Source organism: Cherax quadricarinatus, chromosome 24 (assembly GCF_038502225.1).
Source record: "Cherax quadricarinatus isolate ZL_2023a chromosome 24, ASM3850222v1, whole genome shotgun sequence".
Classification (NCBI taxonomy): domain Eukaryota; kingdom Metazoa; phylum Arthropoda; class Malacostraca; order Decapoda; family Parastacidae; genus Cherax; species Cherax quadricarinatus.
Genome location: NC_091315.1, coordinates 42,269,952 through 42,296,078, shown reverse-complemented (window position 1 = coordinate 42,296,078; position 26,127 = coordinate 42,269,952). Strand labels below are relative to the sequence as shown.

Below are 26,127 nucleotides of genomic sequence, written 5' to 3'. Positions count from 1 at the left end.
TGTCTGCCTGTCTGTCTGTGCTTATCTGTCTTTCTGTCTGCCTGGAGTATACATATATGAAACTCCTTGAAGAATGGTGTTATGACAACTGTTGACAGCTCAGTGACATCTGATAAATGGGAGCTCGGGGAACCCTGGCTTTATTTGTTTTCACTGATACACACAAACATGTTTGTCTATCTATTTGTGTCTATCTATCTTTGCCTGGAATTTTTGGGTTATCCTAGGTAATTTACACTATGTATAATAACTGTACTTATGCGTACACATGAGATAGAGATAAAGATAGACAGACAGCCAAAGCAAGCCAGAATGCCGAATACATAAGAACATAAGAAAGAAGGAACACTGCAGCACGCCTACTGGCCCATGCAAGGAAGGTCCATGTCACCCCTCCCCCCCAAGCTTAGACCAATGACCCACATAGTCAGGTTACATCCATTGAAGGAAGGAGCATGACATCAGACCTAGTAGCACAAGCTAGTCAGGTCCAACTCACACCCATCCACACTCACTCATGTATTTATCTAACCTATTTTTACTTTCCTCTTAAAATGGGAGTGTTAATGCAACATGGTATCAGTGAATCCCTGGTGTTTGCCATGCTATTTGCTCTAGCTGGCACTCAATTGAACTGGTGCTCCCACAAGGTACTAAGTGCTCCCAAATTTTTTTAATACTGCGCACACTGAGTGCACAGACCCATTCTTTCATGTCTATGCAACTCAAGCCTATTGTACCAAATTTGAAGGAATGAAAAATAAAACGTTGCTCTACGTTCGGAGCACTACACGTGCAAACATAGATCTACGTTTGGACAGTTCAAGGATTAAATGTAGTCTATTATGTGTGGGTGGGGTGACCAGATGGGCTACCATACCTACCACACCTGACCTCTTACAATAAATACTACTCACCTTTCATCCTACATTTAAGACTACAAATATTTTGAGGTAAGTAATGAGTGTACTGTGTGTGCATTTTACTTTTTTTTGTATTTTAATGCCTAATTCTACTGCTAACCTAATATATGTTAGTGAAAACTTGTTATCTAGCATTTAAATGCATTTATAAGTGGAAAAAATGGCATTCTGCTTTCCAGTGATGTCCATTTTCTGGTGGTAGCCTGGAACCTAACCTGCCATGTAAGTGGAGCCCTACTGTATTAGTAAAACAGGTTGTAAAAGTCAACATGATACTTGTGTGTTGCGTTGACAACAGTAACTAATTTCATGTGAACTCTCCTCAATTTCATGGAATTACGTAAAATTTTAACTTAAAATTATGGCTTAGAACAGATTCAGTATGACCAGTTTATACATCAGCATTCATATTAGGCTCTTGTTGTTATTCCTAATATGGATATACATTTGTATAGGCATTATAATCTCAGAAGTGAACAATGATGCTTGTTTCAAATCAGGAATTACAAGAATACACACCTTTTAGTTTTTCCTAATCTCTTATTTCATAAAAATGTGCACTTTAGCACAACTTACATTTTTCATGCACTTCTTAGTCTAGCTGTTTAGTCATTTTGTATATGTCATTCCCAGAAACTTCAAGAAAAGAGATGTGTATTCATTCAGAAATCATTCTATAAATAAAATTGTGCAGAGTTAAATGAACTTGTAAAAATTAGACAAGGTATTTCTGAAAAATTGTACAGCCTGGGGGTTTAAAAATGAGACCATTCTTTATACAGTAGTGGCTAGGCACATTTAAAATTAACAAAACTGCAATATTACCTTCTTTTTTAACCTGGTTATATACCCAAGGAAGGTGATGGCTTTCACACGAACAGTGTCTCCCAGAGAAGAATTCCCACTTATGTCTAAACACAGCTGGATAACAGGACGCAGGTGTGGAACCAACAGTGCCACCTAGAAATTATATAGTGTTAAAAAACAAAATCCAGGTAAAATTGCAAGTACTGTACAATATATTTTGGAGGAAATACTGAAGAATGGGGAAGTGGGAAGCAATCATATTTCATCCAAAGAAGGGACTGGGGTGCCACCAATTCCCTGCTCCAGTCTTATTATTCTAATGTTACCACATTCCTAAGAATCTCTGAAGCCTACCGGCTTTCTTTACATCCTACTTCATAATGCCTGAAGCTGTGTTAAGAAGCAATGGTATACACAATTTAAGTTTTTAGTATGCAAGTTAGTAATTATCACTCAAAATGCCTCGTAAAAAAAAAAATTGCTGGTTAAAGTGAAGTGTATAAACTAAATGCATAAACTAAGGGAAGAGGAAGTTAGGGTAAGATATAAGCAACTGTTGGCAGAAAGGTGGGCTAATGTAAGAACAAGTAATGGGGGGTTGAAGAGGGTTGGGATAGTTTTAAAAATGAAGTATTAGAATGTGGGACAGAAGTTTGTGGCTACAGGAGGGTGGGTGCAGGAGGAAAGAGGAGTGAACGGTAGAACGAAGTAAAGGGTGTGATAAAAGAGAAAAAGGTAGCTTATGAGAGGTTTTTAGAAAGCATAAGTATTATAAGAAGAGCAGAGTATATGGAGAGTAAAAGAAAGGTGAAGAGTGGTGAGTGTGTGCAAAAGGAGAGCAGATGAAAGAGTGGGAGAGGCACTGTCAAGTAATTTTGCTGAAAATAAGAAAAAATTTTGGAGCGAGTTAGACAAGTTAAGAGAGCCTAGGGATCAAATGGATTTGTCAGTTAAAAACAGAGTAGGGGAGTTAGTAGATGGGGAGCAGGAGATATTGGGTAAATGGTGGGAATATTTTGAGGAACTTTTAAAAGTTAGTGAAGAAAGGGAGGCAGTAATTTCATGCACTGGTCAGGGAGGTATAACATCTTTTCGGAGTGAAGAAGAGCAGGATTTGAGAATGGGGGAGGTGCACGAGGCATTAAGTAGAATGAAAGGGGGTAAAGCAGCTGGAACTGACCTGATCATGATGAAAATGTTAAAAGCAGGGGGGATACTGTGTTGGAGTGGTTGATATTTTTGTTTAATAAATGTAGGAAAAAGGGAAGGTACCTAGGGATTGGCAGAGAGCATGAACAATTCCTTTATATAAAGGAAAGGTAATAAAACAAAGTACGAAATTTGACGAAAATTGACGAAATTATGCTCTCGCGAAATTTGACGTGTCAGCAATATTTACGCATCGGCGATTTTGCCGACTTTGACTCCCATTTTAGACCAATTACATTATTCCAGTTGACCAAATTCTTAGCTATTTCCCTAGTATTACTTCTATTCTATTGCTTGAGCACAAGAAATCGCCACGTCAACTGTTTCAACTACAAAATAAAGTGATCGGAAAACAGAAATTTGGCTAATTTAACACAAAGTTCAAAATATTCCAATTTCAAAACAGGGTCTAGAATAAACAACGCAGGCATTCCTGGCACTAAACTAACATTTCCTCGGTTCATTAGTTATGTTTTAAGGCTTTACAGATGAATTCCATTTTAATTATTTTATTCACACAATGAATTTTTATTCAAACCAAAATATAGAAGATTTACTGTTATGCAATATTGTAATAATTGTATAAATAATATCACCACATTTGTGAATGTATATTAGACCCACCAGCTGGTGTGTATTAGACGTGTGAGGTCATTTGTTTACTCTTGAACATCGGCAAAAATTTAACATTTCCTTTACTTTGAGCTCAGTTTCAAGCCATTTCCAGTACTAAAACCAATCACAATCATCTCAATTTTTGCAATATATCTTTCATTCTATCAAATGAGACCAAGAAATCACAAATATAAATATAAAAAACATACGAAAAAAAACACTGCAAAGTCGCTGTTTTAATTGAAAATTACGGTCTCGGTTTTTTTCTCTCATTATGCACTGTGTGCTGCAGGATTTGTTATATGTGGTGCACACATACCACAAATATGTATTCTCTCATATCTAGGCCCAAATTTACCACTCACAGCTTATCAGAGCGAGCTGAGCTCATGGCGTAGATCTACGGTTTGGACCCTGAAAGGGTTAATGAGAAGAAATATTTACAAGTCTTTGATGAGAAACATCATTCATTACCACGTACATGCTAGCAGCATCTTTACACATGACTTAGCTCTCTGCCACCACAGAAAAAATGTAAAGATCTCATTTTGATCGAAAATGCTTGGCAGTTATTTAAATACGAGGAAGCAGAGCACCAATTTCCAGCAACCCAAAGTTAGTGGTCCCGAAAAATATATGATAATGCAAGATGATAGCTAAATGACTAAATGTTGATGTTTTGTGCTTATTATTCCTAATAAATATATTTTAATTGTTTTTGAGTTTTATTCAGCTTGCACACTTTATATTTTAGTAGCAAAGACTGTTTAGCAGAGTAGATAAGCACAGGGCCAGGAGCTAAGACTACCTCTGCAACTATATATATATAGAGTACATATAGGCGAGGAAAGGAAATGTACATCTCCATTACTATGTATAATAGAATTGTGCCTCAATCATCGTATTGTGTTAAACAATACTAAATTACCTCGCACTCTGCCAGAACATCAAACAATTCCATGGCCTCTGCTGCCTGGTCTTCATCACGGGTCAGCAATGCTTTTATTGCCTCTAGAACTTTGGGCAAGACTGCCTGGAACTCAGTCTGAAAAGAATTAACACAAAAGAGATTTATTAAATGCATATTTTTCTTGAAGTCAACATGATCTTGGATACATTTAACGTGCCAGTTTAAAAATTTCAGAAATGGATATTAAACTTTTCCTTTATTCTGTTCAGAACATCTGAACCAGTTTTCTGGTAACCGTTACATCATTGAAACAAGTGAAATGCAAGTTAATTTAGCCGAGGAGCAATACAACATTTGGGCAAAATTTATTAAACAAAACCAGAGCTACTACAATGAGCTTGCTAGTACACATGTACTGTTGCTATAAGTGGACTCGTGGGAATAGTTAAAAATTACAAATTACACGATGCCTGTTGCCTAAATTTCAGGGCATGATGAATTCCCAAATAAAATATGATGGCAAAAATTTATCAAGTATTACCATAAGAAATTCCTGCACTCGAACCCTCCTTTTTCTGAAAAGGTATTAAAAAATGCAAAGTTTTTTCCTAAGCCTTACCATATTATCTTGGTCTACAAGAGGTGCAAAGTTGGTGAGAGCCTGGATGGTATGGAAGGCAGCCGGGGAAGTTGTGTCATCCAGGGTGGTTGAGAAGAGGTGGAGGAGGTGCCGCAAGTGAGGCATCAGTTGATCACCTGCCACGCCACTAACCACACTAACTACATACACACCAAGCTGAAACAGATGGCTATTCAACATAATGGGTCTACAGAGTTAAATCATTACAACATAAATAATATCCTATGACAGCAGTATAAATAAGAAGCTCTTTGAAAGGGTGCTGTCTGATATTTGTTATACAGTAGACCGTTAAATTACACATTACGTTCCAGAAAATGCAGTTAGATAAACTGAAGAACTTATGGGAAAAATAGGGTTACATTCCTGGGAACCCCCAAAAAGCCAAACAACTTTTTTCAGACCAAGAGATCTTAGAAAAATAAAAGTGATTATGTAGAGAGGATCGAACAAAATGGAATTACTTCGAGAGTGTAAATCTGTAGTGGAGGGAAGGCGGGGTAGGGGTCGGCCTAGGAAAGGCTGGAGGGATGAGGTAAAGGAGGTTTTGTGCGAGGGGCTTGGACTTCCAGCAAGCATGCATGAGCGTACTTGATAGGAGTGAATGGAGACAAATGGTTTTTAGGACTTGACATGCTGTTGGAGTGTGAGCAAGGTAACATTTATGAAGGGATTCAGAGAAACCGGCAGGCCAGACTTGAATCCTGGAGATAGGAAGTATAGTGCCTGCACTCTGAAGGTGGGTGTTGATATCGCAGTTTTATAACTGTCGTGTAAGCACGCCTCTGGCAAGACAGTGATGGAGTGAATGATGAAAAGTTTTTTTTTTCGGGCCACCCTGCCTTGGTGGGAAACTGTCGATGTGTTAATAAAGAAAAATGTATAACTGTAGTTCATTGTTGTGATGTATTATGTTTTTACTGCTTAAGACTACAAATGCAACAGAAATAATAGTATTTCTTACCTTAAATTGTGGTTGCTGGTGTATGTCAGTGATTGTGAAGACAGCAGAGATGCATAGTTTGGCCCTGCTGGGCTGAGGTGGATGGTTGTTGGTTGTTGGCAGAAATGGATGGTAGAGGTTCTCGTGCTAAAGTCGATGGTTGTATTGGAGTGTGCATAAATAGACTAAGTTTCAAAGCACTGCTTCTAGATTTGTCAGGGTCCAGTTCAGTGAAAAAGTCTGCTAGTTTAGCAGCAACATGAAACTGCTCACATAACTGCTGCAACGTTAGCTGTTTTTCTACAGGTTCTTCATCATCATCATCTGTTATTTGGCTCCCTTGTATCTGTGCATTGAGCTCTGCCAACATTTCCTCTGGATTCCTGTCTTCATCATCATCTTCTAAGAGCTCATTCACAACTTCTTTATTCATATCTTCAAAACCATCACTTGGTATTCTCCTTATCAGCTGAACAATTTCCTGATCCTGACTCTCAAGCAAGGGAAAAACAGTGAAAGAACTAACTATAGAAGGCCACTTTCCCCAGCCTGCATTTAATGTTGATTGGGGCACTTCATTCCATGCACTTCTAGCATAGCTAATCACATCTGCAATGTTAAATTTATTCCAGATACAGTGCACCCTGGATTACGAAATTCATCTGTTCCAGAGAGTGAGACTTATCCCGAACCTGACTTATTCCGAATTAATTTTCCCTATAAGAAATAATGGAAATCCAATTAATCCGTTTCAGACACCCAAAAGTATTATAAAAATGTTTTCTACATGAAATATACATTTACCTACACAGGAAACAATGATACATGAAGAATAAAACAATAACATCACACTTACCTTTAATGAAGACATGGTGATGTATGGAAGATGGGAGGTAGGGAGAGGATGGAAGTTTACAAATGTTTGGAAGGGGAATCCCACCCCATGAAGACTTCAGGTACCAAGTCCTTATCATGTGTTACTTCCCTTCTTTGTTTTTTAACCCGTTCAGGATTTCTAATGTACTAGTACGGCTTACACACCAGTGTTATTGACGCACTTAGTACACGTAAATTCTAGCACCTTCAAATCTAGCAAGAGACAGCTGGTAGGCCTACATATGAAAGAATGGGCATATGTGGTCAGTGTGCACAGTATAAAAAAAATCCTGCTGCATACAGTGCTTAAGAAAAAAAAACTGACCGTATTTTTGTTTAAAACAGCGACTTTGCAGTGTATTTTTGTATGGTATTTATGGTTGTATTCTAGTTTTCCTGGTCTCATTGTATAGAATGGAAGACATATTACAGAAATTGAGACGATTTTGATTGGTTTCACATTGAAAAGTACAGGTCCTCCATCACAAATCCGGCATCATTGGGACCTGTAGTGTGCCGGATTACTGAGTTTGCCAGATTACAGAGTGGTTAGGTTAGAATACACTTAATAAAATTAACCAACTTGACTTACACAGTTCATTGAACATCGGCAAAAATCGAACATTTCCGCTACTTTGAGCTCAATTTCGAGGTACTTTTCGTCACGAAAGCAATCAAAATCATGTCTATTTCTGTAATATATCTTCCATTTTATCAAACGAGTCCAAAAAAATGAGAATACAACCATAAAAACCATACAAAAATATACTGCAAAGTGGCGGCTAATGGCTGAGAAGTGAACTCCCTTATTTATCGTCTGTCTTTTTTTATTTTTGTTGTACGTTAAGAAGCATCTTTCCATCATACATTGCCTAAGTTTCAATGAGATAGCCCAACAAACAACCGAGAAAAAAAAATATTTACCAAAAATCATATATGGCAAGACCAAGCCAGGTACTGGAAATAAGTCACTTTGTCTGACTTTTTTAGGTTATCCTAGGTTCTCTATACATACACTGCTATGTATGATAATCTATGTAACTGTATTTGTGTATACCTGAATAAACTTATTACTTCTAGTCTGTCACCTGAGTACAAGAAACTGCCCATTCACTTATTGCAGAATCACTGAAAAAGGCACATTCTTCCCTCTCTCTCTCAGCCCTTTACCAAAGGGCTGGCTGGTACTAGAAGCTTTCTTTGGGCTCATGGTGGCTTATTTAGCAGTTACAAGCACTAAAAAGAATGGAATACAAAATGTATGGTGTGAACACGTGGGATCGTCCTCACTGGCTGGTAAACAATGGCACACTGGGCCGCTCAGGCCCCGACACAAATGACTTGTACAGTTCAGTGATGTTCACCGAGCCAATATTTTGACGCAAAAACTTTACTTATTTCATTATTACTTGTTCCGATGACAACTTAATCCGGGGGTCCACTGCACTTGGTACTGCCAGGCTGGAGTCAGAGTCCATTGATGTAAATAGTTTTTTCATAACGTTTTTTGTGTAGTTACACTTGAATGACTAAACTCCCCGATCCAGTCGTTGTATTAACCCTTTCAGGGTTGGTGCCATACTAGTACGGCTTGCACGCCAGGGCTGATGCCATACTAGTACGCATAAATTCTAGCGCCTTCAAATCTAGCTAGAGAAAGCTGGTAGACCTACACATGAAAGAATCGGTCTATGTGATCAGTGTGTACAGTATTAAAAAAATCCTGCAGCACACAGTGCATAGTGAGGAAAAAAAAAATGACCTTGTTTTTGGTTTAAAACAGCGACTTTGCAGTGTATTTTCGTATGCTATTTATGGTTGTATTCTAGTTTTCCTGGTCTCATTTTATAGAATGGAAGACATATTACATAAATTGAGATGATTTTGATTGGTTTCACAAAGAAAAGTACCTTGAAATAGAGCTCAAAGCAGCAGAAATGTTCTATTTTTGCCAAAGTTCAAAAGTAAACAAATCACGCCATGCGTCCAATACACATCAACTGGTAAGTCTAATAATCTTTCACAAGTACGCTGATATTATTTATACCATTTCTACACTAATGTAGTGGACTGCATAACAGTAAATCTTCTATTTTTTGTGAGAATAAAAATTCTAAGTGGAAAGCAAAAGAAATGTAACAGAGGCCTGGGGACGTGAGTAATGAACAGAGAAAAACGTTATTTTAGTGCCAGGAATGTCTGTCTTGTTTATTCTGGACCCTATTTGGAAATTGGCATCTTTTGAAATTTGTGTGATATTGGCAAAAGTGCCAATTTCTGACCATTTTATTGGATAGTTGAAATCGGTAAATGGGTGGTTTCTTGAAGTTCTAGCGAAATAGTTATGATTTTTGTCGACTGGTACATTGGAATTGGTCGAAAATAGGGCTCAAAGTAGGAGAAAGCGCCGATGCGTAAACATCGTCAAGACCGCTAACTTCACGAGAGCATAATTCCGTAAGTTTTCCATTAAATTTCTTACTTTTGGTGTCATTATGATCGGGAAAAGATTCTCTATCATTTCATAAGAAAAAATAATTTTTTTTTTTTTAAATTTCCAACCCTGAGAACAACTTTAGGAGAGGGCCTGCTGACCCTGAAAGGGTTAACCCCTTGACTGTCACAACCCCAAATCCTGAGGAGTCTCCTGGTGTCGCATTAAAAAAAAAAAAAAATCTTATAAAATGATAGAGAATCTTTTCCCGATTGTAATGACACCAAAAGAACAAAATTTGATGAAAAACTGACAAAATTATGCTCTCCCGAAGTTAGCAACCTCAGCGATATTTGCGAATCGGCAATTTCGCTAACTTTGAGCCCTATTTTCAGCTAATTCCATTGTTCCAGCCGACCAAACTCATAGCTATTTCTTTAGAACTCCAATTTTTCTATCGATTGAGTACAAGAAACTGCCCATTTACCGATTTCAACTACCAAATATTGTGGTCAGAAATTTGCAATTTGGCGAATTTTACGAAAATTAAAAATGACAATTTCAAAACAGGGTCCAGAATGAACAATGCAGACATTCCTGGCTCTAAACTAACAGTTTCTTCGTTCATCAGTCACGTCTCCAGGCCCCTCTGATATTACTCTTGCTTTCTATTTTGAATTTTTAGTCAAACAAAAAATAGAAGATTTACTGTTATGCAGACTACTGCAATATTGTAATAATTGTATAAATAATGTCAACCCATTCATGACTGCATATCAGAATAGCTACTTGGACATTTATTGGAAAATGACATCATTTGTTTACTTTTGAACATCGGCAAAAATCAAACATTTCCCCTACTTTGAGCTTCATTTCAAGGTTCTTTTCATAGTAAAATCAATCAAAATCACTCTATTCCTATAATATGTTTTCCATTCTATCAAAAGAGATCAAGAAAACGAGAATACAACCATAAATACTATATGAAAATAGACCACAAAGTCGGCATTTTAATTAAATAAACGGTTGGAGTTTTTTTTTTCTCATTATGCACTGCATGCTGCAAGATTTTTTTTATATGGTGCACACTGACCACACAGACCCATTCTCTCACATGTGGGCCTACCAGCTTTCTCCTGCTTGATTTGAAGCCGCTAGAATTTATGAGAAGTATATATACATCAAAAACGGTGGTTCATAAGACGTACATATACAACCAAAACAGTCAAAGGGTTAAAGAAGTATCTGGAGGTAAAAATACAACTTTTACATGTGGGGTCACATCCAGTAAAGCTTGTGGATGAGTACTGAAATTATCTAGAATGAAGAGTGCCTTGAATGCAAGGTTCTTGCTGTACAGGTAAAATTTTTTCCCCTCCCGCAATCTGAACATTGTTAATTTTACGAAGTGTTGTATAAAATTGCCGCAATTTTTCAATAAGGCAATAACCAAAACGTGCCATATAAAACCATGTAATGTAACGTTCTACTGTATATAATTTAAAAATACTGAAAATAAGAAGTTACATTTTATTAGTCAATCATTTTTTGTATACATAGCCAATAAGTAAACTATACAATTTTTTCCCCTTGGGAGCTAGCATGTCTTACCACAATAGCCATAACCACTAAGGTAGGGTGAAAAAAAATTTCATTTAATAAATGTTAAAGTACCTAGGCACCATTCAAATTACCCTTCAAACAGTGACATCCTCAGTATTTGCCCTTCAGTGCTGCCTGTACTTCCCATGTCTAGGACTATAGTATGACTAACTGGTTTACCCTGAATCCTTCCTATAGCACACTAAATTCTTAACCCTTAAACTGTCCAAACGTAGATCTACATCTGCACGCATAGCGCTCTGAACATAGATCAACGTTTTATTTTTCATTCCTACAAATTTGGCACAATAGACTCGAGTCACCTAGACATGAAAGAATGGGTCTGTGCACTCAGTGTGTGCAGTATTAAAAAAATCTGGGAGCACTTAGTACCTTGTTGAAGCACCAGTTCAATTGGGCGCCAGCTAGAGCACATAGCGTGGCAAACACAGGGGATTCACTGATGCCATGTCGCATTAACACTCCCATTTTAAGAGGAAAGTAAAAATAGGTTAGATAAATACACGAGTGAGTGTGGGTGGGTGTGAGTTGGGCCTGACTAGCTTGTGCTACTAGGTCTGATGTCATGCTCCTTCCTTCAATGGATGTGACCTGACTAAATGGGTCATTGGTCTAAGCTTGGGGGGGAGGAGTGACATGGACCTTCCTTGCATGGGCCAGTAGGCATGCTGCAGTGTTCCTTCTTTCTTATGTCCTTATGTATTCGGCAGGCTGGCTTGCTTTGGCTCACTGTCTATATCTCTATCCGTCTACATCTGTCTATATCTATATTTCTATTCATATCTATATCTGTATATCTTTGTCTATCTCTGCCTATCTATATCTGTATATCTTTGTCTATCTCTGCCTATCTATATCTGTCTATCTCTGTCTCTGTGTATATCTATATCTGTCTATATCTGTATCTATATATCTATCTATATCTGTATCTGTCTATATCTCTATATCTGTCTATATCTCTATATATGTTTATATCTGTCTATATCACTATATCTATCTACATCTCTATCTCTATACCTCTGTCTATATATCTATATATTTTTTTTTTTTCAACAAGTCGGTCGTCTCCCACCGAGGCAGGGTGACCCAAAAAAGAAAGAAAATCCCCAAAAAGAAAATACTTTCATCATCATTCAGCACTTTCACCACACTCACACATTATCACTGCTTTTGCAGAGGTGCTCAGAATACAACAGCTTAGAAGCATATACGTATAAAGATATACAACATATCCCTCCAAACTGCCAATATCCCAAACCACTCCTTTAAAGTGCAGGCATTGTACTTCCCATTTCCAGGACTCAAGTCCGACTATATGAAAATAACCGGTTTCCCTGAATCCCTTCACTAAATATTACCCTGCTCACACTCCAACAGATCGTCAGGTCCCAAGTATCATTTGTCTCCATTCACTCCTATCTAACACGCTCATGCACACTTGCTGGAAGTCCAAGCCCCTCGCCCACAAAACCTCCTTTACCCCCTCTTTCCAACCCTTTCGAGGACGACCCCTACCCCTCTTTCCTTCCCCTATAGATTTATATGCTTTCCATGTCATTCTACTTTGATCCATTCTCTCTAAATGACCAAACCACCTCAACAACCCCTCTTCTGCCCTCTGACTAATGCTTTTATTAACTCCACACCTTCTCCTAATTTCCACACTCCGAATTTTCTGCATAATATTTACACCACACATTGCCCTTAGACAGGACATCTCCGCTGCCTCCAACCGTCTCCTCGCTGCTGCATTTACCACCCAAGCTTCACATCCATATAAGAGTGTTGGTACTACTATACTTTCATACATTCCCCTCTTTGCCTCCATAGATAACGTTTTTTGACTCCACATATACCTCAACGCACCACTCACCTTTTTTCCCTCATCAATTCTATGATTAACCTCATCCTTCATAAATCCATCCGCCGACACGTCAACTCCCAAGTATCTGAAAACATTCACTTCTTCCATACTCCTCCTCCCCAATTTGATATCCAATTTTTCTTTATCTAAATCATTTGATACCCTCATCACCTTACTCTTTTCTATGTTCACTTTCAACTTTCTACCTTTACACACATTCTCAAACTCATCCACTAACCTTTGCAATTTTTCTTTAGAATCTCCCATAAGCACAGTATCATCAGCAAAAAGTAACTGTGTCAATTCCCATTTTGAATTTGATTCCCCATAATTTAATCCCACCCCTCTCCCGAACACCCTAGCATTTACTTCTTTTACAACCCCATCTATAAATATATTAAACAACCATGGTGACATTACACATCCCTGTCTAAGACCTACTTTTACCGGGAAGTATTCTCCCTCTCTTCTACACACCCTAACCTGAGCCTCACTATCCTCATAAAAGCTCTTTACAGCATTTAGTAACTTACCACCTATTCCATAAACTTGCAACATCTGCCACATTGCTCCTCTATCCACTCTATCATATGCCTTTTCTAAATCCATAAATGCAATAAAAACTTCCCTACCTTTATCTAAATACTGTTCACATATATGCTTCAATGTAAACACTTGATCTACACATCCCCTACCCACTCTGAAGCCTCCTTGCTCATCCGCAATTCTACATTCTGTCTTACCTCTAATTCTTTCAATTATAACCCTACCGTATACTTTTCCTGGTATACTCAGTAAACTTATTCCTCTATAATTTTTACAATTTCTTTTGTCCCCTTTCCCTTTATATAAAGGGACTATACATGCTCTCCGCCAATCCCTAGGTACCTTCCCCTCTTTCATACATTTATTAAACAAAAGTACCAACCACTCCAACACTATATATATCTATATCTGTATCTATATCTCTACCTCTGTCTCACATGTACACATAGGTACAGTAGTTATTATACATAGTGTAAATTACCTAGGATAACCCAAAACTTCCAGGCAAAGATAGACAGACAGACAGACAGACAGACAGACAGACAGACAAACATGTTTGTGTGTATCAGTGACAACGAATAAAGCCAGGGTTCCCGGAGTACCCATTTATCAAATGTAACTGGGCTGTCAACAGTTGTCATAACACTATTCTTCAAGGAGTTTGATATACAAATACTCCAGGCAGACAGACAGACAGACAGATAGATAGGCAGATAGATAGGCAGACAGAGACAAGACATGTTTGTGGGTAACAGTGATAACAAATACACTGAGGGTTAGCTGGAGCAGTGGGCATTTATCAAATGTCACTGGGCTGCTAACAGTATAGGGATGCCTTTCATAACACTATGCTTCAAGGTATACACCAGGGTGTCTAAAACATTGCTGGGACCTATAAATACTTTGTATATATTTCTAGACAATAGTAAATAACCCAGGCAGGTGTAAAATTGTGACTATTTGAGCATTATTTCAGTATCTAATATTAGTGTCAGAACAAAGATTGGTGATGAAATCACAAGAACTATTATAAATTGTAATTATCAGAACATAAAAAATATACAAATTAAAATAAAAATGAGAAAAAAAAAAAGGTATATCGGCAACACCTCTGCAAGTGGCAGGAGTCGATGTTGCCGTCAGGTGAGCATCCAGAGCCAACTTCACAGTCTTGTATCTCAGTAACTACTGACCCTAAAAAAATTTTCTAATCCTATAACATGTAGAAAAATGTGATAAAAAAAAAAAAAAAAAAAAAAAAAAAATTACTATTTTTCAAAATATTCGGAGAGCCACGCGAGTGAACGTAGATCTACATTTGGACAGTTTAAAGGCTAAACCTCTTTTCTGCAACTCACCCCAAGCTAACACAGACACACACCTGCTAGATGCTTAAGCCCTTACCACTTAACCCTTTTACGGTCCGTCCCGTAGATCTACGGCTTTACGTTCAGGGTCCAAACCGTAGATCCACACCATGAGCTGAGTTCACTCTGATAAACTGTGAGTGGTAAATTTGGGCCTAGATATGAGAGAATACATCTATGTGGTATGTGTGCACCACATAAAACAAATCCTGCAGCACACTGTGTATAATGAGAAAAAACTGACACCGTGATTTTCGATTAAAACAGCGACTTTGCAGTGTTTTTTGTGTTTTTTATAGTTGTATTTGCAATTTCTTGGTCTCATTTGATAGAATGGAAGACATATTACAGAAATAGAGATGATTTTGATTGGTTTTGGCACTGGAAATGGCTTGAAACTGAGCTCAAAGTAGAGGAAATGTTAAATTTTTGCAGATGTTCAAGAGTAAACAAACGACCTCACACGTCTAATACATGCCAGCTGGTGGGTCTAATATACATTCACAAATGTGGTGATGATATTTATGCAATTATTACAATACTGCATAACAGTAAATCTTCTATTTTTTGGTTTGAATAAAAATTATGATGTGAATAAAAAATCAAAATGGAATTCATTTGTAAAGCCTCAAAATGTAACTAATGAACAGAGGAAATGTTAGTTTAGTGCCAGGAATACCTACATTGTTTATTCTGGACCCTATTTTGAAATTGGAATATTTTGAACTTTGTGTTAAATTGGCCAAATTACCAATTTCCGATCACTTTATTTCATAGTTGAAACAGTTGACTTGGCAATTTCTTGTGCTCAATCGATAGAACAGAAGTAATACTAGTGAAATAGCTAAGAATTTGGTTGACTGGAATAATGTAATTGGCCTAAAATGGGAGTCAAAGTCGGCAAAATCGCCGATTCGTAAATATCGCTGACACATCAAAATTCATGAGAGCATAATTTTGTCGATTTTCCATCAAATTTCGTACTTTTTGTTTTATTACTTTCACAAAAAGATTCTCTACCATTTCACAAGAAAAAATAACTTTTTTTTTTTAAATTCTTGGACACTGGGGCACCACTTCAGATTTTGGCCTTGGACCCTGAAAGGGTTAAAGCCTCCTTTACACCGTCTCCTCAACCATTCTTGGGACAGCTCTCCCCTTCCTTCCTTTCTAGATTTACATGCACACAGCCATCCTATTCTGCTCCATCCTCTCCAAATGTCCAAAAGCACCCCTCCTTTGCCTTCTAAACACTACTTTCATGATGAGGGGAGTAGCTAAACTTGTAAGGTTATACAGCACTAAGTGTTTGAATCAAACCTTTCATCTGCATCAAGGCACCTACCCACAAAGGATGCCATTTAAATACCCCTCAATACCACATTTCTAATTTCTATGATTCAAATTCTTTGCAAAATATTCACAGTACACAATATTTTCCAACATGATCATCTCCACTGCCTCCAGCCTCCTCTTTATGGTGACGTTTTAAGCCCATGCCTCACCCACATGATAGGGTTGGTACCACTACAAAAAAGACATTCTTCCTTTTTGCCTCCACAGATAACTCTCCATTAGACACCAAAACACTCCATCATTCATTTGTTTTAAGGTTCACCTATCTTTCATAAGCCCATTTGCCAACACATTCACTCCCAAATATCTAAATATACACCTCATTCATGCTTCCTCCTTCCAATCTGCTCTTTTCTGTGTTCACTTAATTTTAATCTTTTACACCTCCTATGCATCCATAAATCTTTGCAACATCTACCATATGAATATTTATTTCCCCAATGACAATGTGAGACAAAACATTAGACACAGGGAGATATATACTGGGAACTGGGCTATATCAGCTATATAATTATTTTATTTCATACCAAATTAAGCCATCAATAAGAAAATGCATCATTTAGAAAAAGAATATTAATATATAATTCTAAAACTATCAGTCAATAAAATAAATTTTTAGACACAGTATACAAGTAGTCAGGGTATACAATATAAAATTATATAATTTAAAAAGGAACAATAAGAGGAAAATCAGTTTGCACCTCATCCTAAATCTTGGGCAATTAATACCTATCTCGTGTAAGATACAACCAATCACATTCAACCCAAGTATCAGTGGGTATCAGCTAATTTTGATGGCATCAGTCTAAAATGGAGTAATGGCAAAAATTTTGGTATCATCCCATCTCTACTCAACGTATTATTAATATTAACCCTTTCACTGTCCAGATTCTGCAAATTTATAACAATTCTCTCAGTGTTTACTTTGACACCAAAAGTATGAAATTTGATGGAAAGCTTATGGAATTATGCAGGCACAAACTTAACGGTCTGCGCTTAATTTATGCAGCAGTGATTTCACCCACACTCCTATTTTAAGCCAATTTTATTGCAACATTTAACCAAATTTTTAGGTATTTCGCAAATATGCCTTCAATTATATCGAATGAACACAAGAAACTACCCATTCAACTATTACAACTACCCTAAAAAATGCACAGAAGTTGGTAATTTGGCCAACTTTACACAAAATTAAAAAAATACCAATTTAAAAATAAGAGTCCATAATAAAATGTAAATATTCCTTGCACAAAACACCATTTCCTCACTTCATTAATCAAGTCCCCAGGCCTCTTCTATATTACACTTGCCTTCCATTTTGAATTCATTATCACACAAAAAATGAAGATTTACTCTATTTCTTGGATAATATAACCAGGAATGATTGGTTGTGGATTACTGTATCTCAATAATTGAATCAGATCTATTAAAAAAACCATAAATAGACCAGGTGGGAACTTAGCCATCCTCAGGAAAATTGGCAAAAAATTAATATTTCCACTACTTTGAGCCCAATTTTAAGCTACTCGGTACTTTTGGTCCTAAAACCAACCAAAATCTTCCTATTTCACCAGTACATCTTAGTCTATCAAATGATACCAAGAAATAGCCAATAAAAGCATAAAAGTCATCCTAAAAAATGCCTGAAAGTCAATATTTTAAACAAAACACATGGTCCAAGTCTTGTTTTTTCCAATCATGCACCACGAGGGTAGGAATTTTTTTTATACTGTGCACGTACTGTAATTACACTAATTACACACTCAAGACTTTTTTTAAACACTAATTTTACAGGTAGATATATCTTGCCTCATTTCATTTCACAGCCCAACACTGGCTACCATATACTACCACACATTACCTGGAGTTTACCTGGAGAGAGTTCGAGGTCAATGCCCCAGCGGCCCGGTCTGTGACCAGGCCTCGTGGTGGATCAGGGCCTGAGCAACCAGGCTGTTACTGCTGGCTGCACGCAATCCAACGTATGAACCACAGCCCAGCTGGTCAGGTACCAACTTTAGGTGCTTGTCCAGTGCCTGCTTGAAGACAGCCAGGGATCTATTGGTAATCCCCTTTATGTATGCTAGGAGGCAGTTCAACAGTCTTGGGCCCCTGACACTTATTGTGTTGTCTCTTAACGTGCTAGTTACACCCCTGCTTTTCATTGGAGGGATGTTGCATCGTCTGCCGAGTCTTGCTTTTGTAGGGAGTGATTTTTCATGTGCAAGATCGGTACTAGTCCATCTAGGATTTTCCAGGTGTATATAATCATGTATCTCTCCCGCCTGCATTCCAGGGAGTACAGGTTCAGGAACTTCAAGCGCTCCTAGTAATTGAGGTACTTTATATCCGTTATGCGTGCCGTGAAAGTTCTCTGTACATTTTCTAGGTAGGCAATTTCACCTGCCTTGAAAGGTGCTGTTAGTGTGCAGCAATATTTCAGCCTAGATAGAACAAGCAACCTGAAGTGTGGCATCATGGGCTTGGAATCCCTAGTTTTGAAGGTTCTCATTATCCATCATGTCATTTTTCTAGCAGATACGATTGATACAGTGTTATGGTCCTTGAAGGCGAGATCCTCCGACACGATCACTCCCAGGTCTTTGACGTTAGTTTCTCGCTCTATTGTGTGGTTGGAATTTGTTTCATACTCTGAAGAAGTTTTAATTTCCTCATGTTTACCATATCAGAGTAATTGAAATATCTCATCGTTGAACTTCACATTGTTTTCTGCAGCCCATTGAAAGATTTGGTTGATGTCCGCCTGGACCTTGCAGTGTCTGCAATGGAAGACACTATCATGCAGATTCGGGTGTCATCTGCAAAGGAAGACATGGTGCTGTGGCTTACATCCTTGTCTATGTCGGATATGAGGATGAGAAACAAGATGAGAGAGAGTACTGTGCCTTTGCGGAACAGAGCTTTTCACCATAGCTGCCTCAAACTTTACTCTGTTGACTACTACTATTGTGTTCTATTTGTCAGGAAATTATAGATCCATCTACCAACTTTTCTTGTTATTCCTTTAGCACGCATTTTGTGCGCTATTACGCCATGGTCACACTTGTTGAAGGCTTTTGCAAAGTCTGTGTATATTACTTCTGCATTCTTTTTGTCTTCCAGTACACCTAGGACCTTGTTGTAGTGATCCAGTAGTTGGGACAGACAGGAGTGACCTGCTCTAAACCCATGTTGCCCTGGGTTTTGTAACTGATGGGTATCTAGATGGGTAGAAATCTTGCTTCTTAGGACCCTTTCAAAGATTTTTATGATATGGGATGTTAGTGCTATCGGTCTGTAGTTCTTTGCTATTGTTTTACTGCCCCCTTTGTGGAGTGGGGCTATGTCTTGTTTTTAGTAACTGGGATGACCCCAGTGTCCATGCTCCCTCTCCATAGGATGTTAAAAGCACGTGATGGGGATTTTTGGAGTTCTTGATGAACACAGAGTTCCTAGAGTCTGACCCTGGGGCAGAGTGCATGGGCATGTCATTTATTGCCTGTTCAAAGTCATTTGGCATCAGCATAACATCAGACAGGCTTGTGTTTACCAAATTCTGTGGCTCTCTCATAAAAATTCATTTAGATCTCTGACTCTCAGTCTGGTTAGCGGCTTGCTAAAATCCGAGTCATACTGGAACTTGAGTAGCTCACTCATTTCCTTGCTGTCATCTGTGTAGGAACCATCTTGTTTAAGTAGGGGCCCAATACCGGATGTTGTTCTCGACTTTGATTTGGCATAAGAAAAGAAATACTTCTGGTTTCCTTCGATTTCATTTATAGCTTTTAGTTCTTTCCGTGATTCCTGACTCCTATAAGATTCCTTAAGCTTTAGTTCAATGTTTGCTATTTCTCTGGCCAGTGTCTCCCTACGCATTGCAGATATATTGGCCTCTTTTAGCCACCCTGTTATTCTTTTCCGTCGCCTGTATCTTTCTATTTTACATCTACTCCTCCGTTTTCTTAAAGGAATATGCCTTGAGCATACATCAAGTGCCAGAGTTAATCTGTTCTAGGCATAAGTTGGGGGTCTGTGTTGCTTAGGCTATCTTCACAGCTTATATCATTTAGAACTTGGTTTACTTGGTCCCACTTTATGTTCTTGTTATTGAAGTTGAATTTGGCGAAGGCTCCCTCGTGACCGATCTCATTTTGTTGGTATGGGGCTCCGCGCATGCATGTCTGAACCTCGATTATGTTGTGATCCGAGTATATTGTTTTTGATATGGTGACATTTCGTATCAGATCATCATTGTTAGTGAAGATGAGGTCCAGTGTATTCTCCAATCTAGTAGGCTCTATTATTTGCTGGTTTAAGGTGAAATTTGTGCAGAGATTTAAAAGCTCGTGTGTGAGAATTCTCATCTGAGCTGCCTCCTGGTGTTATCACTGCAATAACATTATTTGCTATATTCCTCCATTTTAGGTGCCTTAAGTTGAAATCCCCCAGGAGCAAGGTGTTGGGGGCAAGAGTTGGAAGATTTTCCAGACAGTGGTCAATTTTCAACAGCTGTTCCTGGAACTGTTGGGATGTTGCATCCGGAGGCTTGTAAACTACCACAATGAGTAGATTTTGGCTCTCGATCTATGCCGTTAAAGCTTCAACTACATCATTTGAGGCATTTAGCAGCTCTGTCCAAATAAGTGACTCTGCGATATACAGACCAACCTCCCCCACTTTTGCCTGTTCACTCTGTTGCATCTGTAAAGGTTGTAACCTGGGATCCATATTTCGTTGTCCAAGTGATCCTTTATGTGGGTCTCTGTGAAAGCTGCGAACATTGCATTTGCCTCTGCAAGCAGCCCACGAATGAAAGGTATTTTGTTGTTCATTGCTGGCTTTAGACCCTGTATATTTGCAAAGAAGAATGTCATCGGATTGGTGGTATTGGTAGTACTGGAGGGGACTTTTTTTCCCAGTACTAATATCTGTAGCTGTTGGTTTGGAGTGGAGGCCATCAACTGAGTCCACTCCAGAAATGGTGACGATTTCTGCCATTTCCTGCCAGTTTTTTTTTTCCTTCCTGGCACTAAGAAACCTCCACCTCTTAAGTGGCTGTGGCTACCCAGGTTTTCCCATGGCCTGGATGTTTTGTATCTTTTTGTCCCCTTTAGATGGTGTGCCTGGCAATGTAAGTTATAGCACTGTCTTTCCTGTACTGAAGAGGGACACATTTCAGGGTGAAAAAGCTTACAGGACAGGAGGTTGCATTTTCCTGCTGTCATATGGGCACGGCATTTTCTAGGGTGGTCAAAGTTGCACGTCCCATCTGTTTTTCCAGATATCCCATGCCTGCAGAAACCAAATCCATAATATTTGCACAGGCTTGGTTTCTGTTTGCCTTGGATTTTTGTGACTGTATTCAGTTGGTGCATGTTTTCCTGTCTCATTTCTATCTTCACTAGTACTAACAATGGAGCTCTCACCAGTTGTTTCTGGTAATTTATCTTCACTATTACTAGTGGAGTTTCCTTGTTTGCTATCTCCTGTGGTATTACTAGTTTGTAATATTGGTTTTATCTTGTCCTTGACCACACTTGTTTCCCCACTACAGCTCCTGTCTCCATTGAGGCCATTAATACGCATTTCTCCATGCATGCAGTTACTGTCTACCAGGACAGCACCTCCAGCCTCACAGTAACTGTCTACCAGGGCAACACCTCGAGCCTTACAGTTCCTGACTACCTGGCCAGCACCTCCAGTCATACAGTCATGCATCAATCATTAAAAGGAACTGTACCTAATGTGTGTGTCAAGGATTGGACCCAGACCCTTCAATTAAAAAGTAGAAGGCACTACCACCATTCAACAAGCCCTTCATAATTCTACAGTAGTTACATTTGTTAGTGATAAGGAATAAAGAGTGAAAGGAAAACAAAAAAAAAAAAGATGTAGTGCCTCAAAAAAAAAAAAAAAAAGGGGGGGGGGGGGGGCAAGCACTAACACGACTTCAGTAGGATCCACCATATATAAAGCTATTACAGTATAAGATATTCCTATGCCTTATTACAGTACAGCAGTCCCCCCCAAATCTGCAGGTGATACGTTACAAGACCTACCACAAGTGCTCGAAACCATGGACAGTAGCAAACCCTATATACAAGTCGTTTTTTGTTTACATACATTTTTTTTTTTTTTTTTTTTTTTTTTTTTTACAAAAAGTCGGCCGTCTCCCACCGAGGCAGGGTGACCCAAAAAAGAAAGAAAACCCCCAAAAAGAAAATACTTTCATCATCATTCAACACTTTCACCACATTCACACATTATCACTGCTTTTGCAGAGGTGCTCAGAATACAACATTTTAGAAGCATATATGTATAAAGATACACAACATATCCCTCCAAACTGCCAATATCTCAAACCCCTCCTTTAAAGTGCAGGCATTGTACTTCCCATTTCCAGGACTCAAGTCCGACTATATGAAAATAACATACATACCTATGATAAAGCCTAGGTAGTAGGTTGGTAGACAGCAACCGCCCAGGGAGGTACTACCGTCCTGCCAAGTGAGTGTAAAACGAAAGCCTGTAATTGTTTTACATGATGGTAGGATTGCTGGTGTCCTTTTTTCTGTCTCATGAACATGCAAGATTTCAGGTACGTCTTGCTACTTCTACTTACACTTAGGTCACACTACACATACATGTACAAGCACATATATACACACCCCTCTGGGTTTTCTTCTATTTTCTTTCTAGTTCTTATTCTTGTTTATTTCCTCTTATCTCCATGGGGAAGTGGAACAGAATTCTTCCTCCGTAAGCCATGCGTGTTGTAAGAGGCGACTAAAATGCCGGGAGCAAGGGGCTAGTAACCTCTTCTCCTGTATATATTACTAAATGTAAAAGGAGAAACTTTAGTTTTTCCTTTTGGGCCACCCCGCCTCGGTGGAATACAGCCGGTGTGTTGAAAGAAGAAAGACCTATGATAAAGTTTAATTGATAAATTATGCATAATAAGACATTATGATACCAATGGCTGGGGATCGTCGATAGTGGACATGGTTTGTTTTACAACTTTCTGGAAAAACATCATGATAGAAAATTGTTTTTTCTTTCTTTCTTTTCAGCTCATCAAACATTGCTGGAGAAGTTCTAATGCTTCGGTGATTTTACGGGTGACTTTAATTCTGCCGTCCATCATAGGTTCGTAATCTGTGGTTTTATTTCTAGAATTTTCCATATGATATTTTTAGGCTGTGGTAAACTGCGGATAACTGAAACCGTAGAAACTGAATCCACTGATACAGGGCTTCTACTGTATTAACCCTTTCACTACCGAGAACCCTGCTTGCAAACTTGCTCACAGTGTCCAATTTAAAAACAAAAATCTCATGAAACGATAGAGAATCTACCCAATGGTAATGAAATCATGAGTACAAAATTTGATGGAAAACTTAGAAAATTATGCTCTTGCGAATTTAGCGGTCTTGGCAATATTTACGCACTGGCGATTTCGCCCACTGAGCCCTATTTTCAGCCAATTCCACTGTTCCAGTCGACCAAACTCATAGCTATTTTGCTAGAACTCCTTTTGTTCCATCAATTGAGTACAAGAAACTGCCCATTTACCTATTTCAATTCCCCAATAAAGTGATCACAAATTGGTAATTTGGCCAATTACATACAAAATTAAAGGAGAACCAATTTCAAAATAGGGTCCAGAATTAACAGTGCAAACATTCCTAGCACTAAAATAACATTTTCTCTGTTCATTAACCCTTTCAGGGTCCAGAGGCCAAATTTCAAAGTATGCACCAAGGTCCAAAAATTTTCCAAAAAAAATTTTGGTTATTTTTTCTTATGAAATGGTAGAGAATCTTATTCTGAAGGTAATAAAACAAAAAGTACGAAATTTGATGGAAAACTGACGAAATTATGCTCTCATGAATTTTGATGTGTCAGCAATATTTACGGATCGGTGATTTGCCGACTTTGACTCCCATTTTAGGCCAATTACATTATTCCAGTCGACCAAATTCTTAGCTATTTCATTAGTATTACTTCTATTCTATCGATTGAGCACAAGAAATCACCATGTCAACTGTTTCAACTACAAAATAAAGTGATCGGAAAATGGAAATTTGGCCAATTTAATGAAAAGTTCAAAATATTCCAATTTCAAAATAGGGTCTAGAATAAACAATGCAGGCATTCCTGGCACTAAACTAACATTTCCTCTGTTCATTATTTATTTTTGAGGCTTTACAAATGAATTCCATTTTGAAATATTTACATAATGAACTTTTATTCAAACCAAAAAATAGAAGATTGACTGTTATGCAATACTGTAATAATTGTATAAATAATATCACCGCATTTGTGAACATATATTAGACCCACCAGCTGGTGTCTTAGACGTGCGAGGTCATTCGTTTATTCTTGAATATCGGCAAAAACTAAACATTTCCTCTAATTTGAGCTCAGTTTCAAGCCATTTCCAGTACTAAAACCAATCAAAATCATCTCCATTTCTGTAATACATCTTTCATTCTATCCAATGAGACCAAGAAATTGCAAATACAACTATATAAAACACACGTAAAAACACGGCAAAGTTGCTGTTTTAATTGAAAATTACGGTCTCAGTTTTTTCCCTCTCATTATGCACTGTGTGCTCCAGGATTTGTTATATGTGGTGCACACTTACCACATAGATGTATTCTCTCATATCTAGGCCCAAATTTACCTCTCACAGCTTATCAGAGTGAGCTCAGTTCATGGCGTAGATCTACGGTTTGGACCCTGAAAGGGTTAATCAAGTCTCCAGGCCCCTCTTATATTACGCTTGCTTTTCATTTTGAATTTTTATTCATACAAAAAATAGAATATTTACTGTTATGCAGACTACTGCATTATTGCAAAAATGGTATAATATCAGTGCATTTGTGAAAGCATATTAGACCCACCAGTTGATATATATTGGATGCATGGCATGATTTGTTTACTCTAACATTAGCAAAAATTTAACATTTCCACTACTTTGAGCTCAATTTCAAGGTTTTTAGTCTGTACACCATTCAAAATCATCTCTACTTCTGTAATATATCTTCCATTCTATCAAACGAGACCAAGAAAATGAGAAAACAATCAAACACCATATGAATATACCCCACAAAGTCACTGTTTTAAGCCAAACACCGTCTCAGTTTTTTCTCATTACAAACTACGTGCTGCAGGATTATTTTTATACTGTGCACATTGACCACTTTGACCCATTCTCTCATATGTAGGCCTACCAGCTATCTCCAGCAAGATTGGAAGCCGCTAGAATTTTGTTGTATTACGGGACCGACACTGGCTTGCAAGCCATAATATTACAGAACCGACAGTGCAAGGGTTAAGATATTCCTTTACCTTCTTATTACAGTAGTGTTAGATATACCTGTGCTTTCTTTAACCCTTAAACTGTCCAAACGTAAATCTACATCCACGTGCTGGGGGCTCCAAACGTAGATCTACGTTTTTTTTACATGCTCTCAAATGGGGAAAATCAAGGTCAGAGCGCTACACACGTGAACATAGATGTACGTTTGGACAGTTTAAGGGTTAAGGAAATGTTTACTAAGGCTACAATCCTATAAGTATTGTGTTGGTGGTTTAAACTAAATAGTAAGTACTAGTACATTATCTAACAGTAAAATACTGTATTTTGTATTAAAAAAAAAAAAATTGTGTACACTTACCTGTCTCTCTTGCACATTCTGTGACTGAACCATTTGTTGTATAAACTGTAGAAGTGCAGGCCAGTTACCTGCTTGCAACTCATGACGTGCAATCACACCCACAAACTGTGCTATGGCATTTCGCACACTGCTTTCTGGTTCCCTTATTAATGCTTGAAGCACTCCCTCTTTAATGCTAAAAGAAATAAAACAAACATGTGCTGATGAAATACAAAGTAACAATTTAATAAAATTAAAATCCTCTCTACATAAGCAGTCATGACAATTATGCAAGACCAGTAGAACTGTTAGGAGCCTCAGGTAAAATCCAGTGGGGATTGAAGAGCAA

General features: G+C 38.0%; 1 protein-coding gene across 3 annotated transcripts in view; it reads right to left on the bottom strand.

Annotated features, from left to right (window-relative positions):
- LOC128690957 (importin-4-like) overlaps positions 1-26,127 on the bottom strand; it is a 178,687-nt gene that overhangs the window by 125,189 nt on the left and 27,371 nt on the right. For all 3 annotated transcript variants that reach the window (XM_070088448.1, XM_070088447.1, XM_070088446.1), the window contains 4 exons: positions 25,800-25,974; positions 5,084-5,260; positions 4,483-4,599; positions 1,749-1,883 (listed from right to left, as the gene is read on the bottom strand). In XM_070088448.1, coding sequence (XP_069944549.1) covers positions 1,749-1,883; positions 4,483-4,599; positions 5,084-5,260; positions 25,800-25,974 — 604 coding nt within the window. The remainder of the gene's footprint in view (positions 1-1,748; positions 1,884-4,482; positions 4,600-5,083; positions 5,261-25,799; positions 25,975-26,127) is intronic.